Source organism: Aspergillus bombycis (genome assembly GCF_001792695.1).
Source record: "Aspergillus bombycis strain NRRL26010 chromosome Unknown contig00012, whole genome shotgun sequence".
In the NCBI taxonomy this organism is placed as follows: Eukaryota; Fungi; Ascomycota; class Eurotiomycetes; order Eurotiales; family Aspergillaceae; genus Aspergillus; species Aspergillus bombycis.
The window spans coordinates 398,007-424,090 of NW_019170014.1; the positions used below are offsets into that span (position 1 = coordinate 398,007).

Consider the following 26,084-nt stretch of genomic DNA (forward strand, 5'->3'; position numbering starts at 1 on the left):
CTCCTGACCATTGTTCGACTGTGCCCCGCTGGACGTTATCGCGGACGGCGATCCCTTTGAAGTACAGGACTGTTGTATATACTAGTTCCTAGAGGTCTGGAGGTCTGGTATGGGTTAGCTGGAGCTTTTCTTCTAGCAAGCGAGCAAGTAACTCACCAATGGAAACACGCAGAAACGAAAATGCCCCTGCACCCTCCTGCACCTTGTACATAGCAAGGCTTGATCGCTGGTTCTCCACCCTGCTCCATATTCTTCAAATTCTGAGCATTAATAACACACCTTTCAATTCTCCATATCAACAGCATTGTTCGAAGAAGATAGACCTTCATGCGTTGTGACAAGAGAAGGGTGTCCCCGCATAATATCTAGCATTTTAATCGTACGTCATGAACTCCATCAGGTGGACATTGCCTCATCCGGGTATTGCAAGGGCTGCATATGCTAATTTGTCTTCGAGCGAACCTCTGCAGGCGATCCTAGACGCCGAATCAGAATTTCGTCGGCTACACCGTTAACCTGCATTTGTGTACCAATGCAGAACATTATCTCCAGTTTTCTGCGATTCTACAACTCATCCAGCTTCTGATACAGTTCGTAGGAAACCCTAATGGCTCTGTGTTTTCAACATCATCTTCAAATAACCACTTAACAAAGTGCCAGAAACCCGATAATCGGGAAGTAGAAACACATGGAACACTAGGTACCTTCAAGTCAAGCCCACCAACCGAAGAAGGTACTAGATACCCGATGTGGAACTAGTCATATCGTTTACCCCCTGAGGAGTTACCATGAGGTAACCCCAGCATGAGTAGTAATATTGACCCAGTTGCCCTTGGCTGACAACTAATGGTAAGGGCCAACCTTCCTGTTCTGTTCTTGAAGAAAAGAGGACAAAAAAAGAATATAAAAGGAGATGAACAAACGTTTTAAACTTCACGGCGAAATAAGACGCGAAACAGCCCCCTTGATCCGAAAGTTGTCGATTTCGCTTGGCGAAACTGGCACATATAGGGTCAAATCTCGCATATAAATTCACTCTATATTTCCAAAATCACGACTTTTTTCATAACTCAAAGAGTTACACTCTGAAACATTATTTGAGCATGACTATTACTACCCTGGGTGTAATCGGCCAACAGCCAACACAGGCTAGTCTACAGTGTAAGGGATGTTTCTCAGTCTCGTCCTCATAATGAGGTATCGCCTGTGCAACGTGGGAATATATCTCGTCTGCCACGATTAGAAGCTGATGATCGCTTAGCTACGGAAGCTTGGACTCAGTACACCACCGCCGTCCATTCGTACGTGAACGGGAAGGGCGCGTACGATCTACTCGGGTGAGGGGTGCAAGGCAGTGATCCGGTCAGGCATACTGCGCTCCGGGTACTGATGGTTTTGGAACGTTGGGGTGTGGATAGTCATTCAATAGTCGGAAGACTATAAAGCACGATACGATTAATGGAGTGGGCGAGGCTTTGTCCTGCCCTGAGGAGTCTTTCATTCGTTCTATGCTAGGCTGCGCCAGTAGCCCTAATTTCAATTCTGAGGCAGCACCTATCTTACTACCTCCTGTGATCCCATCACACATCAGCTCACCCAATTACATCAAATTAGACCCTGGTTCCTAGCTGACTTACAAGTCACAAGACAAACATCGGATAGCTCCGAATCCCCACTGCAGGAAAACTCGTATCTGCATCCATCAAGTACAAGCGTGGCACGATCCTAGTGGTTATATCCGAAATAGTATTCACGACACATCCTTGGCAGACACAGGTAATTCAAACCTGACCAATGGGCGTCTCGAACCGCATGCAGCCATTGCATATAGTCACTCCGTCGTAGATGTAAATATTTTGGAGGGCCTAGATGCACTCCATAATACTTTTTCGGCATGACTGCGGGATCGCCAAGTTTGTGAGATCCTGAATCACATTTGCAATTGAAGTTTTTAGATGAGGGGTAGGGGGTTATATATTCCTTGTCAAAGACGCATTTGCTGTATTGTCAAGTTAGGACTTAGAATGGGAACCGGGGCAATTCTAGCAGTAGGCCTCGCGGCCGCTCAATTCGTGACCGTTTCAGCTCTGGCATCATACAATGCCTTCTTACCAACCTCACTTCAATCATGTCTTAGTAAAACGGGCGCGAAGATAGTCTACCCCACCGACCAGGCCTATGAGTCGCTGTCCAAACCCCAGAACTCCAACTACCAGGCCTATCCAGAGGTCATTGTCATCCCCGCATCCACCGAGCATGTCGCTGCGACTGTCAAATGCGTGGCTGCCGAAAAGGGCAATGTGAAGCTCAGTCCTCGGGGCGGCGGGCACAGCTACGCTGCGTATAGTTTCTCAGGCCAAGTGGTTCTCGACCCGAGTCGGATGAAAGGGATCTCCATCGACGAGGCGAAGAGGGTGGTGACTGTGCAATTTGGGCAGACTCTGGGTCCGTTGGCGACGGCTCTCGGGAAAAGGGGCTATGCGTTGCCTCATGGCACTTGTCCCACTGTTGGTGTTGCGGGGCATTCCCTGGGCGGGGGATGGGGGTTCCCGTCTAGAAAATGGGGGTGGCTGGTTGATCGGAGTCAGTACTTGGATTCTATCTGGTTCCGGATGGCTTCTAACGGGTGCTTTAGTTGTGGGATTAGAGTTTGTCGATGTGAGCGGGAAGATCAAGCAACTGAGCCCTAGCTCTACGGGACACGATGCCGAGCTCTGGTGGGCGCTGCGCGGTGCAGGATCGAACAACTTCGGTGTGGTTACGGCGTTTACATTTTCACTGGAACAGGCCCCGACCGATGTTGTCAATTACGAACTCTACTTTGGACCAGAACCGGATTGTGCCCAGGTCCTCTTGCAAGTCCAGGAGCTAGGTCAACTTCCCGCCGATAGTTCGGACGGAATTTCTCTCGACTTAGGGATCGAAGTCCTTCTCATGGGCCGAGACGACAACCAGAACAGCGCCTGCATTTTACAAGGCCAGTTTCTCGGCAAACGGTCCGCATACGAAACCGCCATGAACAAGATCCTACAAAGGCTTGCCGCGCAAGGCATCAAGCCCGTTCGGTCCGAATCCAAGATCAAAGCATTCCATAACTGGGTTGCCGCGCTCACCGACCTCATGGGTCCCTTAGAAGCATCGGACGCGCCTCTGCCTTACTACGCCCAGTCTGCCATGGACAGCGGCACACCCGGATATGACAAAAACCAGGTACAGCGCATTTTCGACGGGCTTCGCGCGGCACGGCAAACCAACGGCTCCGAACCCGACGTGTCCTTCGACTTACTCGGTCCAGGTGCAAAGACTAATCTTCCCACGTCGAGTGGTGATATGGCGTATATCCATCGGACGAGTTTATTCCTGGTTCAGATCTACTCGGCGTATTTCCCGGGCTTTGGGGATTCCGCGGCTCATCAGGATGCAGTGGATAAGGTCACCGGGATCACGAGTGCCGTGAGGCGGCCCAGGCCCGGTAGTGAATGGCACTCGTATCAGAATTATATTGATCCTCATCTGGCGAACTTTGGACGCGAGTATTATGGGGATGCGTTGGAGCGGTTGAAAGCGATCAAGGTTGCGGCGGACCCTGATGTGGTTTTTGATTTTTCCCAGGGGTTGAGTCATGTATGAGAATGGCTTTGGCCTGGGAGTTTATCAGATACTATCCTATATCTAACTACTGAGACTCTGGTGTCTTGAGAGTATCCAGTAGTTGGAAACCTGAAAATAAGACCCACTGCATCTCGAAATGAAGATTACACCCAGGGACCGACTGGTCAGTAATTCGTATCCGTACGAAAGTATGAAAACAATCTGATTTTTACGTTTCCAATAATGCAACCCGGGTGTCGCCGATTGGCTGCAATATTTCCTTCTGATTGGGGCCCGATCGCGTGCTGTTTACTAGTACTCGTACTAGCAGTCGTTGGTGTGTTGAACTAGGGTAAATATCCATCACGTGGCCCTGTGTCTCCTGGGGCTCTACAGCTCTGCAGAGTTTTCTGAGAATAGTCAGAGGGGGCATCGACAATTCCAAGGCAGGAGAAAAGAAATCAACCGTATTCATTCGATAGCAAACTCTAACTATGGCATTGCATTCCCTATCAAACGCTAGTCTGGCTATTCAAAATCTGAGTTGAGACTCTACAATGCAGACAGAAGCTCGCGAGAGAGGCTTAGAAGTTAGTGCAACGGTTCCGGGACATTGAGGCGCGGCTCGCGACCAGCTTTGCCATCGTAGCCAATGAAAATGTGCATTTATAGCCCCCACGCGTGAGTGGGCTAAGCTTTGCGGCGGTACCGGCCAGCGGGAAGAATGTTATAAGGCCGCATAAACTGGGACAACTGCCGCACAGGCTCGTGCAGATCATTCTGTACACAGCAAATCGGAGGACAGTTACGCATGGGACCACATCGGTCATATTCTAAGAGATCCAGAACAGGCTGTCAGACCTGTCGGTGAGTGTTGCCTGCAGCACGGCGCGCGCAAGACCGCAAAATACTGAACGGGATGAGGGTAGGACCCGACATGTTAAGTGTGACGAAACACCCGGCGCATGCTTCAGGTGTACCTCCACAGGGCGGAAGTGCGAGGGATACGACCGGAATCGATTGCCCCTGGTGCTTGCGCGCGGACCAAAATCGAGCCTTGGGCGAAGTCCCACCATCCGTGTCGCAAATTTGAGTTCCGACGAACGGCGCGGGTTCGCCTTGTTCTTGGGGAAGACCGTCCCGATGATGACAAGATGTTTTGATTCAGAGCTCTGGCAGCGATTAGTACTGCAAATGAGTCAGGCTGAGCCGGCCATCTGCCATGCAGTCATTGCGTTGAGCGCGGTGCATGAGTGCTCTTGGCATAAAGGCGCCAACTTACAAACGCTGCGCGACCGCTATCACCGCTTCGCACTCGGTCAATACAATAAAGCGATCGCCAAGCTACACCTACGCCTTAGATCCCATGATCCGCAGGTCCATCTCGTTGTGCTGACGTGTTGCATAGCCTTTATCACTTTGGAGCTGTTGCAAGGGAACATCGCCCTCGCCTTCTCACATTTGCAGCAAGGGCTCAACATCCTGCGCAGCCCATGCTGTGATATGAACCGTGTCTCCGAGGCCCGCCCTTCCAACCTGGAACCACCGCTAGTGGAGGCATTTATGAACATGGAACTCACCGCGGGCAACTTCGACCTGTCCGATTCTGGGCTGAAGATCCAGTCAACCACCAGGCCGTTAACCGTTCAGAGCCGACAAAGCTTCACGATCAATCCGATTTGGGCCGCGAAACAGGTCATAGCGCGTATCATCAATGATCTGATGCTATTGCAATCCTACTGCGAACGTGCTGCTCACGAGCACTTCGCATTTGACACGCTGGCCATGTCAGTGGAACAGTGCCGGATCCGCCGTCGACTGTGTGACTTCAGGGCCGAGTTCCAGGAGTCGATAGCTGGGCATTATCTGACACCGTCCAAAATGAGTAGTGTGGACATGATCCATCTACACGAGGTGGTACTGACCAATGTCATTGACACGTGCTTGGACAAGTCGGAGATGGTCTTTGACCGGTACCTCTCAGTGTTTTTAGAGATCAACATGTGGGTCGAGAAAATCATTAACAGCCTGAAGGACGAATATGTCGATGATATGCTGCCCCATTTAATCACCGACCTCGGGATCATCAACCCGCTGATCTGGGTGTTCTTGAAATGCCGACATGCTGAGACCAGACTACACGGTTTACGGCTTCTTGAGGCATGGCCACATCGAGAGGGTCCGTCCGACTCGGTTGCATTTGCCAGCATCGGGCGAGCAGTCCACGACATTGAAATGCAAGCTGAGACGATCGTGCAAGCGAGCGATGCGTACAAGGCAATCGTAGTGATCCCCGAGTCTGGCCGTGTGAAGCTGATTACGCATGTCGACGTATCTGAGGATGGATTGCCAAGGGGTGATGAATTACTATCTGTCGGGCGACCAGCGACTACGCCAGTGGCGGTTTCCCTTAAGGAAGCTCGAGCCATAGACAGTATGGAACCACTGTGTTGCCGTTTTTAAACACCATTCTTGCGTAGAGAGCGACTCACTGGTGAGTCAAAACGACCACACTATTTCGGTTCTCCGACCTGATAGACATTGATCCTCTTGCAGTGCCCCATGGTCAACCAGGTAGAGCTATGTCATGTTCCGAGACAACTTAAAGACATATACAAGCCACCGCAGATTAACTGGCGAGGCCCCTTGTTCTCCACGCTCGCTTTACGCGCCTTCCGGCAATTGTGTCCTTCATACGTCTACCATATGGACAGCCCTTGACAAAGAATCAACACACGCTCCCTAGGCAGCAACAATGTCACACGTTTACCGAACACGACTATGGCATTATGATAGATTATTTCCAGGCAAGGCTGAACAAACCGAGCGATCCCCCAGTTGGGAAATCGTTGATAATGGGCGCATGATCTCTCTCTTCGTTCATTTTACTTCCTGTTCTTTATTCTTATCCCGATTACATTTCATAGTCGCTACCATGTGGCACCATCGTAGTCGTTTGCAATATACCTTAGAGATGGACGATAAATACAGGGCAAGAAGGTAACATTGATGCGCAAGTTGTCAGATGTAGTGGATCAGTTACTTCCACGCGGACTGCATACCAGATGCTCTACCCTTTCTCGGACACGGCGCAAACTGTAAATACCTCATGCAGCTCATTTGATTGCACAATGGATCCAACATCGGTAATAACCAACAAATGCCTGACAGCTTTGCTGCAGTCATGATACACCCTAGCTCGTAGCCTATCACCAGTCAGGATGTTTGATTCTGAACTCGCCAACCTTCCAAAACTCCGGAAATGTCTCGCGCCGTCCAGCCCAGATTTGATAGGAGGTGTTCTCATATTCTATTGCAGTCGATTAGAGGCCCGATTTGATAACCTTGTATTAGCCGGCGAGGCTTGTCTACTAATATACTATATTATGTTCCGTATAGCCCCATTGCCGAACAATCATGGTTATGCCTCTTGCTTGGCCTCCTTTGATGATGAATCCTATACCCTCCGGGACGCTCAATGGATTTTGGATTGCCTTGTGGTTAGGTCCCAGTGTGAACATGTTCATCATTGTAAGGATGTGTTTAATTTGCCCAGGCTCAGACGGAAATCCTCGGATCCAGGCTTAACTGTCGAATACGTTCTTTCGAGCTCTCTAGCTGTCGCCTTGGCCTTATCCAGACGGAAGCGAAGGGCAACTCTATTCAGAGTGTTCAAAGTGGCTATTAATCCTTTCTATTGGCTAGAACCGCCCTGTCGGTCTGTTTGACCGAGGGGCAAATGCGGTAATCGCATGTAAAACCCCAATTATCGAATCCTTGAAGGCATCCATCCTTAGTATCATCATACGAGGTATATGCGATGAGAGCCTCAGTGCCCGCTAGCATATCCTCCGTAGCTCGGAGGATAGACATATCGAAAGTAATCGAATGATGGGCATTAAAATTGCAGGAGTGACCATGGCCCAGCCGGTGTCCGCATCGTACATTCTCAGAATAGAGCGACAATTGTCCTACCTTTCTACATCGGCGAAAGCATATACGAATACCTTTTCAAATGCCAGTAGATCTTCACCTCTGATCTCCTTGGAAGTGAAGAGACCACACCCTCGAGATCCAGACTGTTGGGTGGTAACCGGACCAATGGCGGTCATATAATCGAGCTTTGGTGGAGTTTACTCGCTTCTTAACTATTTGTGCAATTGTTACTTACTATCCCTTTGCCCCTCAAGATGGCGAATTACCCGCATCAAAGCTTTTCTTGGCAGTTGTGTTATTAGGAAAGCGAAGGAAGGCAGAGAACGGTTGAGAGTGAAGTGGACTGCGGCAAACCCCATTTTGGGACCCATTAGACCCCATCAGAGCCAGTTCTGCTGCATATCATATATAGATAGCCTAGATTGGGGAGGTCTTCGTATTTCTATGCAGAGTTATACAACACATGGATTATACATTTTAAAGGTGAGTTTCGGGTCCAAATCTTATACCCATGTCCAAAAGTCATCAGCATATATATATCCACCATGTTTGCTCCAGGTTTCCAGAAAATGAAGTTAGAGCTGATCTACCTATTTTTAGAAACTTGTATTAACTGATGTATATATATAATTCACGTAAAATTCAATGTCTATAAAAAACGCTAATTTGACACTGAAGCTATAGTAAAAGTTCAGTGCGATTGGCCCCCTCTCTTCCCTTAAAGGGATGATTCGAGATACACTGGCCTCGTGTTCTCTGACCACGTTGCCAAAGCGTGTTCCTCTGCATTCCATCCCCACAAACGCTTCTGAGTTTCTGCATCGGCCCATTTGTCTGGGTTGGCTGCACTCTTCTTGCTTGCAAGGAACTGTTCATCGCGAGCCTCTTGTTCGGGACCATCGGGCAGATGTAAAATGGTACGGTTGGCCATTCCCGACTGCTGGATCGCCTCCGCGCGTGGCTTACGTGACTTCTCATAGACACGAAGAGCCTCAGGAATGGCATGCCGAGAGGGTATAACAGATAAGAGAATAGCCAAGGCGGCCGCATCCTCAACAGCTTGAGCGGCACCTTGCGCAACATATGGTCTGGCACCCGGTTAGATTTCATATTCTTGCTGTACATAGTGAGCAGAGAAAGGGTAGGTGCTCCACGACTTACAGCATCGGATGACAAGCATCCCCAAGCAGCGCGACATGGCCTTTCGTCCACGAATTTAGGCTTGGGTAGCTGCACAGCTTCCACTCTAGGACCTCATCTTCTTTCACAAGATCGAGGAGCTTCAGGACCGTTGTGTCCCAGCCATGATAATGACGCAACATACTCTGCTTGGACGCTGTCGTAGTCCAGGACTCTTCCGCTCCATGGTCATCTGGATGAAGCAAGACAATATTAAACAGCTCATGGTTGCGCACAGGATACGCGATGATATGGCGATGTGGCCCAATCCAGCGAGTAGCACTGGGATTGTCTAGCAAGGCTTTCAACTCCGGGTCCTGCTCCATCATCTCTCGTGGTAGCATGATGCGATAGGCTGCATCCCCCGTTGGAATGGGCTGCATCGCCAATGGCCCCAGCATCCCCCCGCGGAGCACCGATTTGATCCCGTCGGCTGCCACCACCACGTCACCCGTTACCACTGTATCATCCATGAGCGTGACGGCAGCTGGTTGGTAGGACTTAATGCCGGTGACACGGGAGTTTACCTTCAACTGCACATTCTCCAGCGCCAGAGCCTTGGTGATGAGCGCGTTATGCAGATCGGCCCGATGCACCACCGTCTGCTGCCCGTAAGCCTTATTAACAGGCATTGTGCTCAGGACGCCACCATCCTTCCAGCGGCGAATAATAATGTTCTCGAGTGCGATATCCTTAGCATGTACCATGGAAGATACTCCCCATTCTAGTGGGAACCGCCCCAGTCAAGAGGGGAAAGGTTTAGCCTCATAATGTACTCAAGATACATACGCGAAAGAGACTTACGATCAAAAAGACGTAGCATATTAGGCGATGCTTGAATTCCGGCACCAACTTCCATCAACTAGAAGCCAAGCATGATGATGATTAGTTCTATGACCAACATTTTCTGATCACATCATCAGTTGCAGCGAGGGGCACACACTTTTGGGGCTGATTCCAGGATAGTAACATGGTGACCTCGCAAGCCCAAGGCCAACGCTGCCGCCATACCACCAATCCCTGGTCTCTATATCAGAAGGCATTTGGCTTATGAGATATGAAGAGACGCACCGGCTCTGGGTTTCGTATAAAATATGAGTCCATACAAGAACCAGAATCAAGGGAGCAGATGGTATCTTACCCAACAATGACAACTTCAAGAGTTGTCTTCGCTTGAGGTACAATCATGGCGCCAATCAAAGGAGTGTATGATTGATAACAAAGACTGTTAACCCAGACCTGTGGGGCTGATGGAAGAATTGATGCAGAGAAATAGGCTATCTACATTTTTTTCAAATTCAAGCCCGCGGACAAGAATCTTATATACTAATACTCATATTCTTAGTTGAACCTGCAAACCCGCTTCCCACCAGCTTTTCTTTCCTATTGCCTTGTTTTCCTTGGCTCCTTCCCCTCTGAACTTTTGATCTCGTCGGCAATTTCTCACTCCCGGAGCTGTATGTGGTAGTGGCCGCAAAGGATGTCTAGCGTCAACTAAGCCGAGATAGCCGACGTTATCCAGAGAGTGTGCCCTCAGGCATAGTTACCATTGATATCGACGATGGGATATGGATAGGGTTTGCAATCTCGGCCGACGAGGGTTCAATGTTCATGATAGGTTCGGAATTCGTCAACTGCCGATTCTACTTTCCCTAACGTTATTGAACGGCTAAGCGAAATTTCTTAGGGACGGCTCGCGGACGGACCAGAAAAGGGCGCCCCACAAGGTAAACCCTAATTACTATGGCTGGCAGCTGAAACCCTGAGCCGGTCTAAATACCTACTATAGTATAGGTGTATATGCAATGATGGACTAGTAGCGAGCTACCGTTCCGGAACATCTGATTGGCGTTGCTTCGGTCCCTCAGCATCACGAATATGAGGCTAATGGAAGTATGCAAATCCAGACAGTGTTGCAGAATGACCGCCCCCAACTCTCTATTCTTCATAAGACTTCTATTGTCGGCAAATATCCAAGACCCAAGGGTCCGATTTGCCGATATATCGACCGTGAGTCTCGAGGCCTCCCGTCCATCTGCTAGCTAACGAGACGGACTATTCCTAGCCCCAGGACAAATGCATATTATCTCGAGCCACTAGGATGATGGTTGCATCCGATTCTTGCCATCCTATTCTTGCCAAGCGATCGAAACGAAAGGACCAATTTACCTCGACTTCGGCGCACCCGTGAAGTATTTAACCTGTCTCGTCCGAAGGATGTAGTCAATGGTAGAGAGAAGAGACCCAGATTCCCGCGAGTGGTCCCGGATATCCTCGTTTGCGCTTGTGTTCTCGCGATGCCTCCTCTGATCCCATACCATGTCTCTGCCGGGAGCAACCCTGTTGTCAAGTGGGTTATTGCTTTGCCTCCTCCCACCACCCACCTCATCCGGGTTCCCGGACATGCATTAACTTCTCCCCTGCTAGGTTTGGAGGTGCTTTGGTTACCGAATTCCTGGAACCCCCGCCGGTCGGTGCTTCTGCTTCCGTCAAAAGTACAGCCTGAAGCCTCCCATTGATGAAGGGGACCCGGACTATGAACGGATCAATGCAGCGCTGAATCACCCTTCCGGCCCTCCCCTCCACTTCCACCCCTTCCAAAACGAGTATTTCCGAGTCGAACAAGGACGCATGTGCCTCGAAGTCGATGGTCAGACTCGCATTCTGACGCCCGCCGATGGGGAGGTCCAGGGCCGGGCCGGGTCCATCCACCGGTTCTACGTCGCCCCCGACAGCACGGAAGACATGGTGATTATCCTCAGTGCCTCCGATCCCGGTCTGGACTATCAACTTGATCGAGTGTTCTTCGAGAACTGGTACGGCTTGTGGCATGATTACCTGGTGCACGAGGGCAAGATGGATTTCATCCAATTACTCTGCGTATGTCCTCTTTGTCTTCTTCTTTGGGTTTTGTTTTTGGAATGGATTGAGACCTCATTCATCACCCCCCACCCCCAACTGCTACTCCTTCCTCGCACCGACAGCAAGTTAACGGTCTGCGTGGATAGACATATGATGCGGGGGATGCGTATCTCCTGCCCCCAGCCTGGGTACCGAATTGCCTGCGAAAGACGATCGGGTACTGGGGTGGAATCATTGTGGGGCGTTGGATTGGAGGTCTGCTGGGCTACCGACCGTTCTTCAAGGAGTATACCACGGACTGGGAGTACGCCGTGAAGAAGATGGAGTCTTCTTTCTTCACACGACGGCTAGTGGGGCGCTCGTTCTCCTCGGCCCTCGATTGGGCGCAGCTGGAGGACTGCGCGCGGACGTGGGGGGATGGAGGGGGCACCGATCGATTCGTCAAACCTCATCCCAAGCTAGTGGACTAGCTACGTCAAATGCTAAAAGAATCCCAGTTCAAGTCAACGCTCCCGATACCTAATGGAACGTAGTATGCTAGTGCGCCAGTAGGTTCGGTAGGTACCTGCACAGCGGTCTCGCAATCCCCACGTATGCTGTACTTCCCTATGACGTTCCCATGGTCTGTGGAACGTCCAACTGTGGTGTTCCAATCCCACGTTGACCCAGATGTGATCGATCCTTGTAGGGATACAATCTCGTACGCACCAATTCCAAGATATATATATTGGGATTGCTACATTCGGGTAGAACCCCGACCTACAAAAGCTCTTGAAGTTTTGCCGGTCTCGATCAAGTGGAGACACCTCGCAAAGTATAGGTGAATATACCTAGACAGATAAGGATATGCAACGCCTAGAACCAATTCCTAGTGGGAACTACTCGGATCAAAAGGGGCAGCGGAAGGAAGCGAGATCGCCGGCACATCTCACGTAACTCATGTGTAAGCAGAAGGGAAGACGCCACCCGTCGGGTTTGTCCGGAGCTATACCTAATGGGGAAGGGAAATTCGCGGGAGCTTTCCATCACGTTGGCGGAAATACCCCGACAGCGGCTGTCGTCCTTCCAGCGACTCGGATTGGCTGGACTCTCCGCATTTTCCTATTGGCCAGGAATCCACCCGGGATCCGCGTCAGGTGAGGTCAGTGATTGGTCTGATCCGTCCTTAGTACAGAGTCCGCCGTTGTTACTACTACTACTTCACGGCACCTCACCTCCACCACCTCCAGATGACCCTCAATTCCAGAATTGAACTCCCTCGTGCCGTCCGCTGGGTCTAGCTATCACCACTGATCCCCCACGCACTCGGAATGCTTTACAATTTCGTGTCAATACGGTCTGCGCCACTGGCCAAGCGGAGAAAAGTGCGTCGGGCATGCGACTTCTGCCGCCAGCATCGGGTCCGCTGTGATGGCAGATCACCCTGTGGCCAGTGTGTTACCAACAAGGTGCCATGCAACAAGCCTTTGCAGCATTCATACTCACATGTACATCCGAATTCACACCCCCGCCCCTCCTCATCTGGAAATCGGGAGTTGCAGCCGTCAGCCCCATCCAGTTTCCCGCACGCCCAGCCTGCACCTCCCTGCGCCCCGAATCCGGTGGTCCTGGGCCAGCAAGGCAGGCCCCGAGGAAGTCCGCCGCGGACTCCATCGATCCATCATGCTGCCGTCGCTCCTCTTTCGCAGCCCTTGGACTCATTCGCGAGCTTCATCTCGCGCGTGAATAGTTTCTGCTCCGTGGTGTCCCAGATGTCGACCCGACCATCTCCTCAACCCATTGAAGCAGCCCCTACAGACGTTCCGTGTTCGTCACGAGATTTGCTGAGGAGAGTAGAGCCAGTTCTTGCGCAGCTAACCCCGGACAGCCTCAAGGAGCTTCAGGAAACCGTGTTTGATATTTTCTGGACTCGATATCATTTCCTGATGCCGATCGTCAGTTCGGAGGACTTGGCGGCAAAGTCGGATGGACGCTCCGAGCCGTTGCGACAGGCTGCAATGGCCTACTGTTTGCAATCGATCTATCATGCTGGGCTTCATAACCGCTTGCTGGGCATTCAGAAGGACATGGTGGCATCCGACCATGGGGAGAATCCCTCCCAAAGCCCTCTGGTAGCGAAACTGTTCGTGACCTTATTCCAACAAGCACTCGCTACCAACAATGCCTATATCACTTACGCAGAGCCGACCGTGGCAGATGTGCAGCGGCATCTCTTCATGGCTGCCTTCCTGCTGAACTCGGGAGAACATCAGGCGGCATATAATATTATGGGGGTAGCCATGCGACTCACACAGTCCCTCGATCTACAGCGCCTCCCGAGAACACATCTGCCGCCACCAGAGGCGGAAACACGCCAGCGAATCTGGTGGAAGTTGGTTCACCTCGATTTCCATTGTTCCCGGCTGCTGGGAAAGCCAATGGCGATCTCCTTGAATGACAGGACAATCACTGTGCCGAATCCGACACCAGAGTCCTCGGTGGCCGCCCCAGACCTCAGTTACTACTCGGCGTCGACCTCACTGACCGTGACGGCAAGACAAGTGGCAAAGTCCCTGGAGGATCACTTGCATGCGGTATCAGGAACAGTCGACTCGGTCACCAAGATTGAGCACTATGCGCACCATTTGTCGCGGGAAATCCAGCACCTATATCAATGGAGAGATCGGATCCGAGAAGCAAAACTGTTTCCCAATATGACCCTGGCCTGTGGAGCTTACCAACCAGATGCAGTGACAGCTACCGAGGATGGGCTAAAGCACGATCACGATGCAAGGCTTTCATTTCACCTGGCCCCAGCGGTGATCCTACAACGAACCCTCCTGGAGCTTCAGTATCATGATATTGTCCTGTGGGTTCATCATTCCTTCATCCAGTTTCCGAGCCGCGGCTTGGTTCCGCAACGGAGTCCACAAGCCGATGTACACGCCACCACGGCAATCCAACATGCGCTCACCGCCACGGATCTCATCCGTCTTCGGATGCTCTATCACGACATCCTTTATGGCTGTTCTGAGGTCTACCAATATCTGTGGAACGCCGTTCTCACCCTCATTGGATTTATGCTGGCCTACCCCTTGTGCTACTGGTTCCCTCTGGCCCAGCAGCATGTCGAGCAATCCCTGCAGATCTTCGAGGCAGCAGGTCCAGTCAACCCGATTGCATCACGAGCGGCTTACCTGACACGATATTTGCTGGGGCGGGTCAGTGCACTCATGGAGTTGCTGAGTTCGCAGTCGTCAGCCCCCAATGATCGGACTGATGGTCGGGACGTCCAAACCTTGGATCCTGTCGAACCCGAGAAGCAGCAGCAACAGCACCCTCCCGCGTTCACATCCGAGGATGATGCGTTGTGGTCCTGTGCAGATACGGTGGACCCCAATATTTGGTATGGGTACTGCCACGAAATCAACGATATGCTCATGGATGTGCCTCAGATCCCACTAGGTACTGACTTTTTCACCTCATAACTACTTTTCCTGGCAATTATTCTCAGCATTATGCGTGTAATTCGTACAGCCTTGAGAGCTTTATTCTCTGAATCTAAAATCTATGGCCTGTCATAAATTATATACATGAAATCGGGTTACCCGACAAGCTCCACCGATGAAAAGGCAGCAAAACCACTGTGAAGGAACGGGACAAGAAAGTCCCCGGTCAGATAAATTGACCAACTGTCAGCTTCTCCGACGAGGAAAACTCAGATTGTCGAGCTTCGAGCTCTGCCAAATCCCAATTGGCGGAGAGGTGGCGTCCATTGAGGTATTGTGGACGTTTCGCTGCCAGGTACACGGTCACGGCGCTGGGTAGCTCCGCTATATCAAGCATTAGAACATAATCTGCAAGATCCCACAGGCAGCTTCATGTAACAGAGAAGTGGTCTTGGAACTTACGTGTGTCCTTGGCAAATGGCTTAAACCCATCCAGCGTCATGCTCGTGAGGACGATACCCGGAGAGAGACTGTAGGCCGCCACCCGGGGGTTTTCCGCTGCAATAAACTCGGTGAATTTGGCCACACCAAGCTTACTGATGAAGTAGCTGCTCAGTCCCGGGGGCGTCAGGGCAATCGTGCTGATGAAGTTCACGATGGTGGGCTGAAAATCCGCGGCCTCATCCGCAATCAAACGCAAGTATGCCGCTGTGATCAGATATGTCCCCCGGACGTGACCTCAAAGTCCTTCCACCACGTGGTGGAGTCGGAGTCGGCCACGGGCCCCACCGAAGCAAAGACGCCGGCATTGTTGACCAGAGTGTGTACCGCGGTTCCGAACTTCTCCTTGATAGTCGCGAAAGTCTGTGCCAGTGCCGTTTCGTCGGTGATATCTGTAGGCAAGGCCAGCACGTCGACGGCGGGGAATTCAGCTTCCACAATAGCTTTCGTCTCTTTGGCTGACTGAGTAGATTGGGTAATGAGGACCAGCCCCTTGACCCCAGACTGTGCGTGAGCTCGTGCAATGGCCTGTGCAGAATCGTGAACGTCAGCTGTATTTCCTTCGGCTGTAGAATAGAGTTGATTCTTACTCGTCCAATTCCCTTTCCGGCTCCCGTGACAATGGTCACTTTGCCCGTCTGGGAGAGCTCTGACCGTGTGGGATCAATGGTGGGATAGACATCGCGGTAGTAGTCCTTGGTGATAGACCCCGCGCGGGTGAACTGATCAGGATCAATCTGGGAATCAGACATGGCGCTTGGAGGAATTGTGATCGATGTTTCTTGAACAATATTGGCGAGGCCGAATCTTTCCCTTTTCTCCTCCTGCGTCGCTTCTGCTATTTATCTCTGCCCCTCGATGTTATCCGCGACTCCACCAGGGGTGGAGCCCGTCGCAAGCCTCCCCGAGCCTAACTACAAGGGGTAACCATTACCCCATTCGGCAACCCGATATGAATGCCGTTGATAGGATGCTTGGACACTTCTTTTAAAGGTCGTCTCAATAGCTCGCGATGCTCAGCAACCGACTCTCGCAATCTAGATTCTGCGAAGGTCAATCCGCAGCATGGAGTCCTCGACTGACACCAAGGAGTACGACTCCAGCGAAGAGACGCATCAAGATGCAGAGGTCGATCGATTGGTTGACGATCTTCTTAAACGACAGACTACCACAGAATCGGAACGTTTGGGTGACATCATCTTCAAGGATCTGTCTGTCATAGGAGCCGGAGCTGGGGTTTGCTTTCCTATACACGTATCTCCCATGATGTGCTGCGCCACTAACTTGACCAGCACCAACGGATGCATGACGTCCCCGGAACGTTGCAACGGCTATCGAAGCTCATCAACCCAGCGAGCTGGTTCTCGAGGAAGCCTCCTCCATCTCGGGCGATCCTCCAGCGGCTGACTGGTACGATTCGACAGGGGGAGATGTTGATGGTCGTTGGCCGCCCCGGCAGTGGATGCACCACCGTTTTGAAAGCCTTGGCGAACATAAGGGATGAGTATATGGCGATGGAGGGCGATTTCTGGTATGGGTCGATGGATGCGGGCACTGTCAACCAGGCCAGAGCCAACCAAGTGGCCTTTGTGGGTAAGAGAACTCCTCTACCATCCATCGAATTAGGGTCAAATTGCTAAAACGGTGGATGGATACATTACAGGAGAGGACGACATCCATTTTCCAACATTATCCGTCAGCACCACGGTTAAGTTTGCTCTCAATACTCGCCGTTCAATCTCTGATCCTAATCGCGGCCAACACCTCCAACAAGACCTACAAACTGTGCTTGAACTCATGGGACTGGATCATGCAGCACATGTCCGCATCGGGAGTGACCATATTCGTGGAGTGAGCGGCGGTCAGCGTCGTCGGGTGTCTCTTGCTGAGGCGCTGTGTACCCGTGCAAGGTGAATAACCTCCTAAGCCTTCGTGAGAGCGCGAAGGGATTCGCTAACCTTACCATCGCCTAGTTTGTTTTGCTTTGATAATCCTACGCGAGGGCTGGACTCATCAACCGCCATTCGCTTTTTGACTACCATGCGTAAATACAGCACGCGTAGTGGATGTATGACCGCGATGTCTCTTTATCAAGCTAGCGATGCGGCAGTTGCACTCTTCGATAAGGTCCTGGTCTTGAATGAAGGTCATGTCGCGTACTACGGCCCGGCCAATTCAGCCAAAGCTTACTTCGAGTCCCTTGGGTTTTACTGCTCTCCAAGGATTTCGATCTCGGATTTTCTCGCATCCATGTCTGGAACCCCGGAAGGACGGAGCCTTCAAACAAACCTTGACCGGCCGGTGCCAATTCACCCGGCTGACTTTGAGACCCGGTTCAGGGAGAGCAGCTTCTACCTGCAGACAGTGAGTGAGGCCGCAAAGCCGCCGCCATCCACAGCAGTCGGCAAATTAAAGGCGTCAGGGTACGCTCTGCCGCTTTACCGTCAGGTGTATGAATGTACAGTCCGCCACTATCAGATCTTTTTGACCGACCGGGCCGCCTGGATCGCCGAGGCAGCCGGAACAATTGTGCAGGCTCTGCTTTTAGGGACCCTGTTCCGCAACCAGAGACCCGTGACGCAAGGGCTCTACACGCGCGCCTCGGCCCTCTTCTTCTGCGTCTTGATCATGGGTTTACAGGCTTCCGCTGAGTTTGGAAATACATTTGTCCAGCGCCCAATCTTGCTCAAGCAGAAGGCTTTGCGGTTCTACCGTCCCGGCGCCTACGCGCTCGGCCAGATCCTGGCGGACGTACCCTGGAAATTTATCTTCATCCTGTATTCTCTCCCCATATACTGGATGATTGATTTCCAGCGCACAGCGGGGCATTTCTTCACATGGCTGGTCTGCCTCTATATGGGCCTAATGGCACTGAGCGTCATGTTCCGGGCCATTGCCGTGTTCACCAACTCCATCACTCGAGCCATTCTCCCCGTCGGGCTTTTGCTAAATGTCTTCATTATCTATACGGGCTTTTACATCACTCCCCCAGGCATGAAGGTTTGGCTTTTTTGGATCCGCTATTTGGATGTAAGTTTGAACAAGAGGTGCAGAATGCATGTGTGAGAAGAATTTGCAAACCGTCTAACCTTCTAAAACCAGCCGATGTACTATATCTTCGAGTCTATTTCTCTCAATGAGATTGGAACTAGTTCCTATCAGTGCAGCACTCAGGACATCGTTCCCGGAGCCGCATACAATGAGACCAGTTATCAGGCTTGTGCAGTGTCTGGGTCCGTTGCTGGTGAATTGAGTCTTTCCGGGAGGCTCTATTTGATGGCCGAGTATGGGTTCGAGCACATGCACTTGTGGCGGAATGTCGGGATTAACGCTGTCTTTTTCGTATTCTTTTCGGTTGTTGTAATGTGCGTCTCTTCCTTTCTCGGCATACGTATAGGTGAACCTGACAGACGCTGATTTTATCGGTACATGTAGGATTGGAATGGAACGATTCCGCCATGCAGCTGAACATATGTCAACGATCTTTTACCGGAGGCTACCCTCCTGGGTGAAAGCATCGCCCTCGCGCTCCGCAGACATTGAGGAACCCGCACTTGTCACTGAGACAAAGGAGTCCAAGCCTAGCTCCAACCACGATGTGGCAGCGATCGGCCGTCTAGAGACCACTCAAAGTGTGTTTACATGGCAGGATCTATCACTCCAGCTTGACGATGACAAATGTTTGCTTCACGAGGTTTCAGGTAAGGCCGCCCTGAGTTAGTGTTCGGAGGGAGAATGCGTCTCACCCATTTCTCTTTTTCATAGGGTGGCTTCGGCCTGGAAAAATGACTGCGTTAATGGGCATGTCTGGTGCTGGCAAGGTAAGTCATCTGCAAAATGATCCGGCCTTTGTGTACCTATAGAGCCTCCAAGCTGACTGAGCTGGTGTTTGTACAGACTACACTGCTTGATACCCTCGCCCAGCGAATCCAGATTGGGCACTTATCTGGAGGGCTCTATCTGAACGGGCAGACTCTTCCGGCATCAATGGGACGGCGTACGGGATTTGTCCACCAAAACGATATCCACCTGGCATCATCCACGGTGCGAGAAGCTCTCCAGCTCAGTGCACGTCTCCGTCGTCCGGCAACAGTTTCCTGGGACGAGAAGATGGGTCACGTGGAAATGCTGATACAACTCTTAGAGATGGAGGATATCGCCGAGGCCATCATCGGAGTGCCAGGGGCGGGATTGAATCTCGAGCAGCGCAAGCGGGTCAGCATCGGAGTCGAACTAGCTGCGAAGCCGGACATTGTTCTGTTTCTCGACGAGCCCACGTCCGGCTTGGATGGTAATTCTGCCCTCTCCATCGTGCAGCTAATGCGCAGGCTATCCGACGCGGGGCAGACCATCCTCTGCACCATTCATCAACCCTCTGCTCAGATGATTGAACAGTTTGACAACTTGCTTTTGTTAGTGCCCGGCGGAAAGACAGTTTACTTCGGTCCGTTGGGTTCTCGGTGCCAAAAGATCCTGGATTACTTTGCTCGGTATACGCGGCGCTGCGGAGAGACCGAAAATCCGGCCGATTACCTTTTGGCAGTTAGCGGCGAGCCTGAGGCGGACTGGTTTGAGGTATGCTGTGCTCAGCACACACCCTTCTCTTCCCCTATCGATGTTGTTATATCACACTTACTCGAGTCTGACCTGGCCGAAATAGACTTGGCGGCAGTCGCCTGAGTATGGTGCCATGCAAGAGCAGCTTCAGAAATTGCTCCAGGGACAGGAAGCCAAAGAGTCTCCATCGTCGGAATCTGATCGGACATATGCGGCCTCTTATCTCGATCAGCTCCGCGTGGTCACGCAACGCGCTTTCACAAATTACTGGCGCGACTCCGACTACGTGTTAGGCAAGATCCAGCTCAACATCTGGATGGGATTGATGAACGGCCTCACATTTCTTCAGCTGTCCAACGACCTGACCGACTCCCGCGGACGAATGTTTTCGATCTTCGTCGGTGTGATCACGGGCCCCGTACTGAGTCTCCAGATCGAACCTCGCTTCATCCTCCTGCGCGACCAATTCCTGGCGCGGGAGAATGAGTCGCGCGTGTATCACTGGAGCATCTTCACCATCAGCGCGTTGCTCGTGGAAATTCCGTTCACCCTCCTGGGCGGGCTAATCTATTGGCTTCTCTGGTACTACATGGTCGGGTACCTCACCGTGTCGACCCGCGCGGGGTACGCCTTCCTCATGTACGAGCTCTACTCATTGTTTGTCGCGAGTCTCGCTCAACTGACTGCGTCCCTCTTCCCTACCGTTCTCGCCGCACAGGTGGCGACGGGGTTTGTCTGGCTGGTTGTCAATACCTTCAACGGGCCCCTCTCGCCCCCGCCTCTGACTCCGCGCGGATGGCGCTGGTTCTACAATATTTCCCCCTTATTCTACTTCATCGAGGGTATTGGTACCAACGCCATGCATGCTCTCCAAATCACTTGTCGCAACCCCGAGCTCACTACTTTCCGGGCCCCCGCTGGGGAAACATGTGCCTCCTACACGGCCGAATTCTTTGGCCTGGCTAATTCCACGGGCTATCTGGTTGATCCTAATGCAACAGGCCTGTGCGAGTACTGTGCCTTTGCCGATGGTGATGAATATGTTAGTGTCTCTTTCTCGATTCACTATCCTTTCAGTAAACAAAAGCTTACAATTTTTTCTTTCAAACAAATAGGTCAAGCAATATGACATGAGCTATTCACAACGTGGCAACAACGTCGGCATCTTCATTGGATTCATCATGTTCAACTACACCATGGCGGTGCTGGCGACGTACCTCATCTTTATCTTCAAATGGCGGAAACGCCGGTCCCAGTGATTGTAGGCACTACCTTCGAGTCATGTAACTTCGATTGCTACGTCAACTAATAGGCGTGTTTGCACGCTAAAGTGAATAAGAGATCGCAGTGGGACGGATGGAAATGAGAATGGGGCCGAAAAAGAGAGGTGGAGAAAGAGTTGATGTTATAAGCTTCATAAGCTCTGGCCTAATGCTGCGCCGAAATCAATTGAAGTATTGGAACCTCGTTCCCCGCGGACGTCCACGATATTGTATTAGCCTGCCTCATCTTCATGATAGAAAAAGTGAATCAACAGAGCTTCATTACATGATGACTCCTTTACTTGAAGGGAGATGATAATGTTGTGAATTAGGAGCATAGTTCAACTGCGGTACGTACTAGTTGTCTGAATATTCCCCAAGGAAAACAGCATGACGAGCAAATTCTCTTAAGAAAAGGAAGAGAACAATTTCGAACAGATGAGAGAAATTTACAATTCAATATCTGCAACACCCCGTAATCAACCCCTAAATAACGTGTAGACCATGATGCTACCATGTATACTTGTATGTATGGCCGGAATAACGGCAAGCGTATTTCGGTGCTCACTATGTGGCTGAAGTCACGCCAAGTAGGATTACACCGGTTTGCTGACAGCCTTGACAGCTGCGGCCAGAAACCCCGAGTCTGGACTTCCAGAGTTGAACGGCGGCGGGTTCCAATGCGTCCATCCATTTGAGTTCGCATGAGCGAAGGCTGTTCCGGGACCGAACCTGCGCCCAGATTGCGCCAGCTCCAGGACTGCGGCCGGTCCAAGGGTAAGAATAAAGTCGAGCCAGGCATCTATACAATGCGTAAGTCAGTGTTCCCCATACTAGATGGGTTAGGGGGCGAATCAATTAGACCAGAGGGAACCTACTTAGCATGAACTCTTCTTGCTGCTTGTTTCCTGGAGTAATACCGGTATTGTTAAACACACCATACCGGCGCGCATGGGGCGTCTGCACCCGTAGGAAATCTAGCAAAGTAGCCATGGCCGTCCATACCTCGAGCATATCGCACAGCTGCTCCTCCGAGAGTGGGCCTTGGTTGCCGTGCGCGAACCCATCTGGAGGCGTGAAGAGCACGGTGTTGAAGTCGCTCGGGTCAGGGCTGGTGCAGCAGACCTGCGGTAGTACAGAACTGCACGTCTGCCCGCGAAGCCACCGAACCTGTCCGGTAAGGTCGCACTCCCGGCCCTTTCGGCTCCCAAAGAGGTGACAGAACGTCCATACGCGCCAGATGGCATCCTCAACCGCGGCACCCCGTTCGCTGCCCGTATTGCACAGGGCCTCCATCATCTCTTCTCGTACAACGGCCCGGCAAGAGCACCAAATTAGGATCTTGATTCGGACGAGGGTTTCCAGGTCCCGCGCGTAGTGCCGCAGGTAGAGACTCGCCGCCAGCGGTGAGCCATCCGGACCATTTTTAGTATATGGAATGGCAACTTCGCTGACCTGTCGAAGCTCCCACGCCGGCGGGGATACCTTCCACAACGTTCTCTGGATAAGGGGCAACTCGTGTGCTTTGAAGGTCTTGTATGCCACACGATTAACTCGGGCCACCGAGAAGAGGTCCTCGAGGCAGTCAACCTGCTGCAGAATCCGCAGCATGACGGGGACCGGTACATTCCATGCGCACTGGTAGGATGACGCCCGTGACCGCACGTCAAGCTCGTAGATACTGTGGCGAGGTTGAGGCATCGGAGTAATGGGCCCGGTAGAGCCAGCGCACGCGGTAGACGAGGGGCCCTGGGCGTGCGACCCGCTCCCTGATGTTCGCAATGTTGGCTGCGAGCGGCCCAGAAGCAGCAGTTGGGCCTCTGCGATAAAATCGTTGGCATATCGCTCCCTATCTTCATCAAGCATGTTCGGCATGCAGAGGAAAGCCCGGTTCTCCAGGAGAATAGACAGGATGCGTTGCACGCGCGTGACTGCCCCGAGGTCCGTGTGAATTGGCGGCTCATTCCGCCCTGTGGTTCTCGAGGGCATGCGGCGCAGTGGAGGCTGTGTGGAGGCCTCTCCAACATGGCGGGTGGGCTGGGGAACGGTCCAGGATAGCTTGTGGAGCAGCTGTGGTCGCCGGAATTGCTGGAATATCTTCCGCCCACGCGCTAACCAGTGCCGGGTTTGGAATTGGTTCGTTGTGCTGTGTCTGGGTTATGGGTGCTGCTGGCTCAACGGGGGACACCCCCGGCTTATTCCTCGTTTCTAATGGTTGCCAACGTTGGAGTGGCCCGGTCTTCCTTGGCTCTTCGTCCAGACCATGCACCAATGGTGCGCTTAGTGCTGCCGTGGGCGCATCATGAAGGTGACGGTGAGCCCGGAGGTGACGCAGGGGATTACTGAGCAATCCCTTTCTGGCGAAGGCGCGATCCAGTGCTGCCAGGTCACGAGCTTCTGGCTTGTTGGGGAGCGACCAGTGCTCCCGCCCCAGGGGTCGAGGGGGTAAGGGATAGTGCTTTGGGAGACCGTGCTCCAGGTATCTTTGCTCAATGGTTCCATAGCTCGGAGCACTTTCACCTAATGGTAGTGGTGGGAGGGGCTTGTCCAGTTCATTCCGGCGAAGTAAGGTACCGTTGCCTCCAACGCAATGGCCATGGTATGGTCTAGGAGTTATAGGCAGCTGGTGGTCCTCTACTTTGAGGCCCAGTGTGGTAGTAGAGATGCCAAGTCCGACCAGGATCTCGCTCGAACCGGCCGAGCTCGTGGCCACCGAGGAGCTGCGGAGACTGGTTACTGAGCTTCCTGCACTACCATCTCCTGAACAGCCTAGAGTGGTACCGCTGAGCTGGTCATGGCTAACGCTGGTTGTCTTTGCTACCCCGCGCAGCTGCGTGTGGTTGAGGTATACCATGGCCGCCTTGTCCGCTGGCCGTAGGGTTCAACACGCTATGACTAATCGCTTTTATAATGGGGTAAGAATCTGGTAGTACAAGTAAACCTCATGCCTTGTAGAACCAGAGCGAAGAATATATAAGTCTAGAATAATAATTATCAACTGGTGGTAGAAAGGAAGCAGCCTATCTGGCCGGCCTTCCGTGCGTTGATAGTTCCTCCCTCTAATTCTCCAATAGGACGCCAACGTCTCGGGGCTTTGGTCCCAGGGGACAAATAGAAGATTTGCCCAGTCCCAAGCTTGCGCTTAAGCCCCTTTCCCTTGCTATTAGCTTTTTATGGCAGAAGCTTTCCAAGTCCTTGATGCCTAGGACGGAAATTATCTATCACGAGATTTGGTATAGACTATGCAGATCTCTCTAGAAAACAAGAGCAGCGAAAGCATCACCATTAAAATTCTCTAATCAACTAACGTTGTATCCTCCTACACTCATCCTTTTCCTGTTCCTGGGAGGTATCTAGAAGAAAATAAAAAATAAAATAATTCAAGCCAACGCCATTAATGAGAAACCGGTTAGGCTACATAGATAGCTTCTTAAATGAGCTGCTCTAAATGGCAAATGAACAGCATACTATGGCGCTGTATGCCTGATAGTTATCTAGTCGCACGGGATTAGAATTTAACACGCGCTGTAGGACGACAATCTATGTTAGCTTTAGCGCCCATGTCTAGCAGGGCGCTTAGTCCACAGGGTTTCTGGTATTATTCTGCCTTGTACTAATCCAGGTGATGATATCAGCATTACTGAACCCCGCCCGCTTGTCTAATTGCCGCAGACACCCTGCATTAGCGGCGGTCTTGGATTAGTTTATCTCCTGGCCGCTGCAAACTGAACCAACAAACTTTGGTCACGAGAAGAGTACATTAAAATATCTCAACTGACTAGGCACTTACATTTTTGATCAATTCGACGCATCGTCGTTTCAAGATGATATTTACCCCTCTCTTTCAGTGGTTACCTGGTGCAGTGGGATAAGCTCCCAGCTGCTTCCCTTGCTGACGGAGGCCAACAACACTGTGTACGATATTACTGTTGCCCTAACTGTTTCTGTTAGATCAATTAACCTTCCGCATCGTCTGACCCCCTTTTGTCCCATGATGAATGAATCAGTTCTATAGTACTAGACTTGATAGGTAGCTGTATGCTATGATTATATAGAACTCTAACTAGGCATGGTAACAATACCAATACCGAGGTAAGCAAAGGCAGGCTGAGAAAGGTGCCTCTCCACTCTCGAGAGATTCAAGACCAGCAAAGTCCATCCATATCGGTGGCTGCCTAGATATACCACGTAGATAAGGCCCTGGGGTGACCTCAAGAGCCGAAAGTCTATAGATAGAGATGGTAGAGGGGGTGATCTGTCCCGTCGGGAAGATTGTTGGAAGAGGTCACAGAAAGACATGTCAGTAGGTCCGTTGTGCGTATTGCATTGTAAAACACCCTCAAACTTTGTCCAGGAACCACAGAGCGTTGGCTTGGGTGCACTTGCTTGCTGCAAGTTGAATTTTTCGATTTGTAGAACAGAGCTTTTCCCTTGGCGGGGCTTCTTCAGATGTTTTAAGTCACCCTAAATCCTGGGCACCAACCTGCCACGAAATCCGGATGCACTGCCACTTGGAGCGGCACCATATACAAAGAAGCTGTCTGTTAGGGATTTTTCCAAGTCACTGAGTGTGGAGCGACCCCTCCTAACATTGCGACGGATAGGATGATTGCCTTGGCACAGCAAGAGAGGTGGGTAGAGATCCCGATAACGACATTCAATCCCTGGCTGGAGAAAGCCTTACTGGAGTTCTAAACGGCTGAGCAGGTGTGGGAATTTTTCTTTATGCCAATGTTACGTAGTGGGCAACATAAGCCTCTCGTGTCAT

The 26,084-nt window shown here is 51.6% G+C and overlaps 7 protein-coding genes across 7 annotated transcripts; 4 read left to right on the plus strand and 3 right to left on the minus strand.

Moving 5' to 3' along the window:
- Window positions 1-1,894: 1,894 nt before the first annotated feature.
- On the plus strand, window positions 1,895-3,630 carry ABOM_003205 (FAD-binding oxidoreductase; the record flags this gene model as incomplete). The annotated part of the gene is made up of 3 exons (XM_022530335.1): window positions 1,895-1,913; window positions 2,053-2,445; window positions 2,636-3,630. The coding sequence occupies 3 exons, from the start codon at window positions 1,895-1,897 to the stop codon at window positions 3,628-3,630; spliced, it is 1,407 nt and encodes a 468-aa protein (XP_022392678.1).
- A 4,615-nt stretch (window positions 3,631-8,245) lies between these two features.
- Window positions 8,246-9,894, minus strand: ABOM_003206 (putative salicylate hydroxylase; the record flags this gene model as incomplete). Its single annotated transcript, XM_022530336.1, has 5 exons — window positions 8,246-8,615; window positions 8,689-9,430; window positions 9,511-9,568; window positions 9,718-9,733; window positions 9,848-9,894. The coding sequence occupies 5 exons, from the start codon at window positions 9,892-9,894 to the stop codon at window positions 8,246-8,248; spliced, it is 1,233 nt and encodes a 410-aa protein (XP_022392679.1).
- Window positions 9,895-11,003: 1,109 nt separating this feature from the next.
- ABOM_003207 (cupin domain-containing protein) lies at window positions 11,004-12,038 on the plus strand (the record flags this gene model as incomplete). Its single annotated transcript, XM_022530337.1, has 3 exons — window positions 11,004-11,060; window positions 11,134-11,586; window positions 11,715-12,038. The coding sequence occupies 3 exons, from the start codon at window positions 11,004-11,006 to the stop codon at window positions 12,036-12,038; spliced, it is 834 nt and encodes a 277-aa protein (XP_022392680.1).
- Window positions 12,039-12,878: 840 nt separating this feature from the next.
- Window positions 12,879-15,035, plus strand: ABOM_003208 (putative transcription factor; the record flags this gene model as incomplete). The annotated part of the gene is made up of 1 exon (XM_022530338.1): window positions 12,879-15,035. The coding sequence occupies one exon, from the start codon at window positions 12,879-12,881 to the stop codon at window positions 15,033-15,035; it is 2,157 nt and encodes a 718-aa protein (XP_022392675.1).
- A 187-nt stretch (window positions 15,036-15,222) lies between these two features.
- Window positions 15,223-16,249, minus strand: ABOM_003209 (SDR family NAD(P)-dependent oxidoreductase; the record flags this gene model as incomplete). Its single annotated transcript, XM_022530339.1, has 4 exons — window positions 15,223-15,380; window positions 15,459-15,675; window positions 15,735-16,025; window positions 16,088-16,249. 4 exons carry the CDS (start codon window positions 16,247-16,249, stop codon window positions 15,223-15,225), a joined length of 828 nt encoding a protein of 275 aa, XP_022392676.1.
- A 313-nt stretch (window positions 16,250-16,562) lies between these two features.
- Window positions 16,563-21,313, plus strand: ABOM_003210 (ATP-binding cassette transporter; the record flags this gene model as incomplete). Its single annotated transcript, XM_022530340.1, has 10 exons — window positions 16,563-16,733; window positions 16,790-17,090; window positions 17,161-17,407; window positions 17,471-18,527; window positions 18,600-18,862; window positions 18,933-19,198; window positions 19,263-19,318; window positions 19,395-20,072; window positions 20,158-21,096; window positions 21,170-21,313. 10 exons carry the CDS (start codon window positions 16,563-16,565, stop codon window positions 21,311-21,313), a joined length of 4,122 nt encoding a protein of 1,373 aa, XP_022392610.1.
- A 599-nt stretch (window positions 21,314-21,912) lies between these two features.
- ABOM_003211 (uncharacterized protein) lies at window positions 21,913-24,170 on the minus strand (the record flags this gene model as incomplete). Its single annotated transcript, XM_022530341.1, has 3 exons — window positions 21,913-22,118; window positions 22,195-23,286; window positions 23,342-24,170. The coding sequence occupies 3 exons, from the start codon at window positions 24,168-24,170 to the stop codon at window positions 21,913-21,915; spliced, it is 2,127 nt and encodes a 708-aa protein (XP_022392609.1).
- Window positions 24,171-26,084: the final 1,914 nt, after the last annotated feature.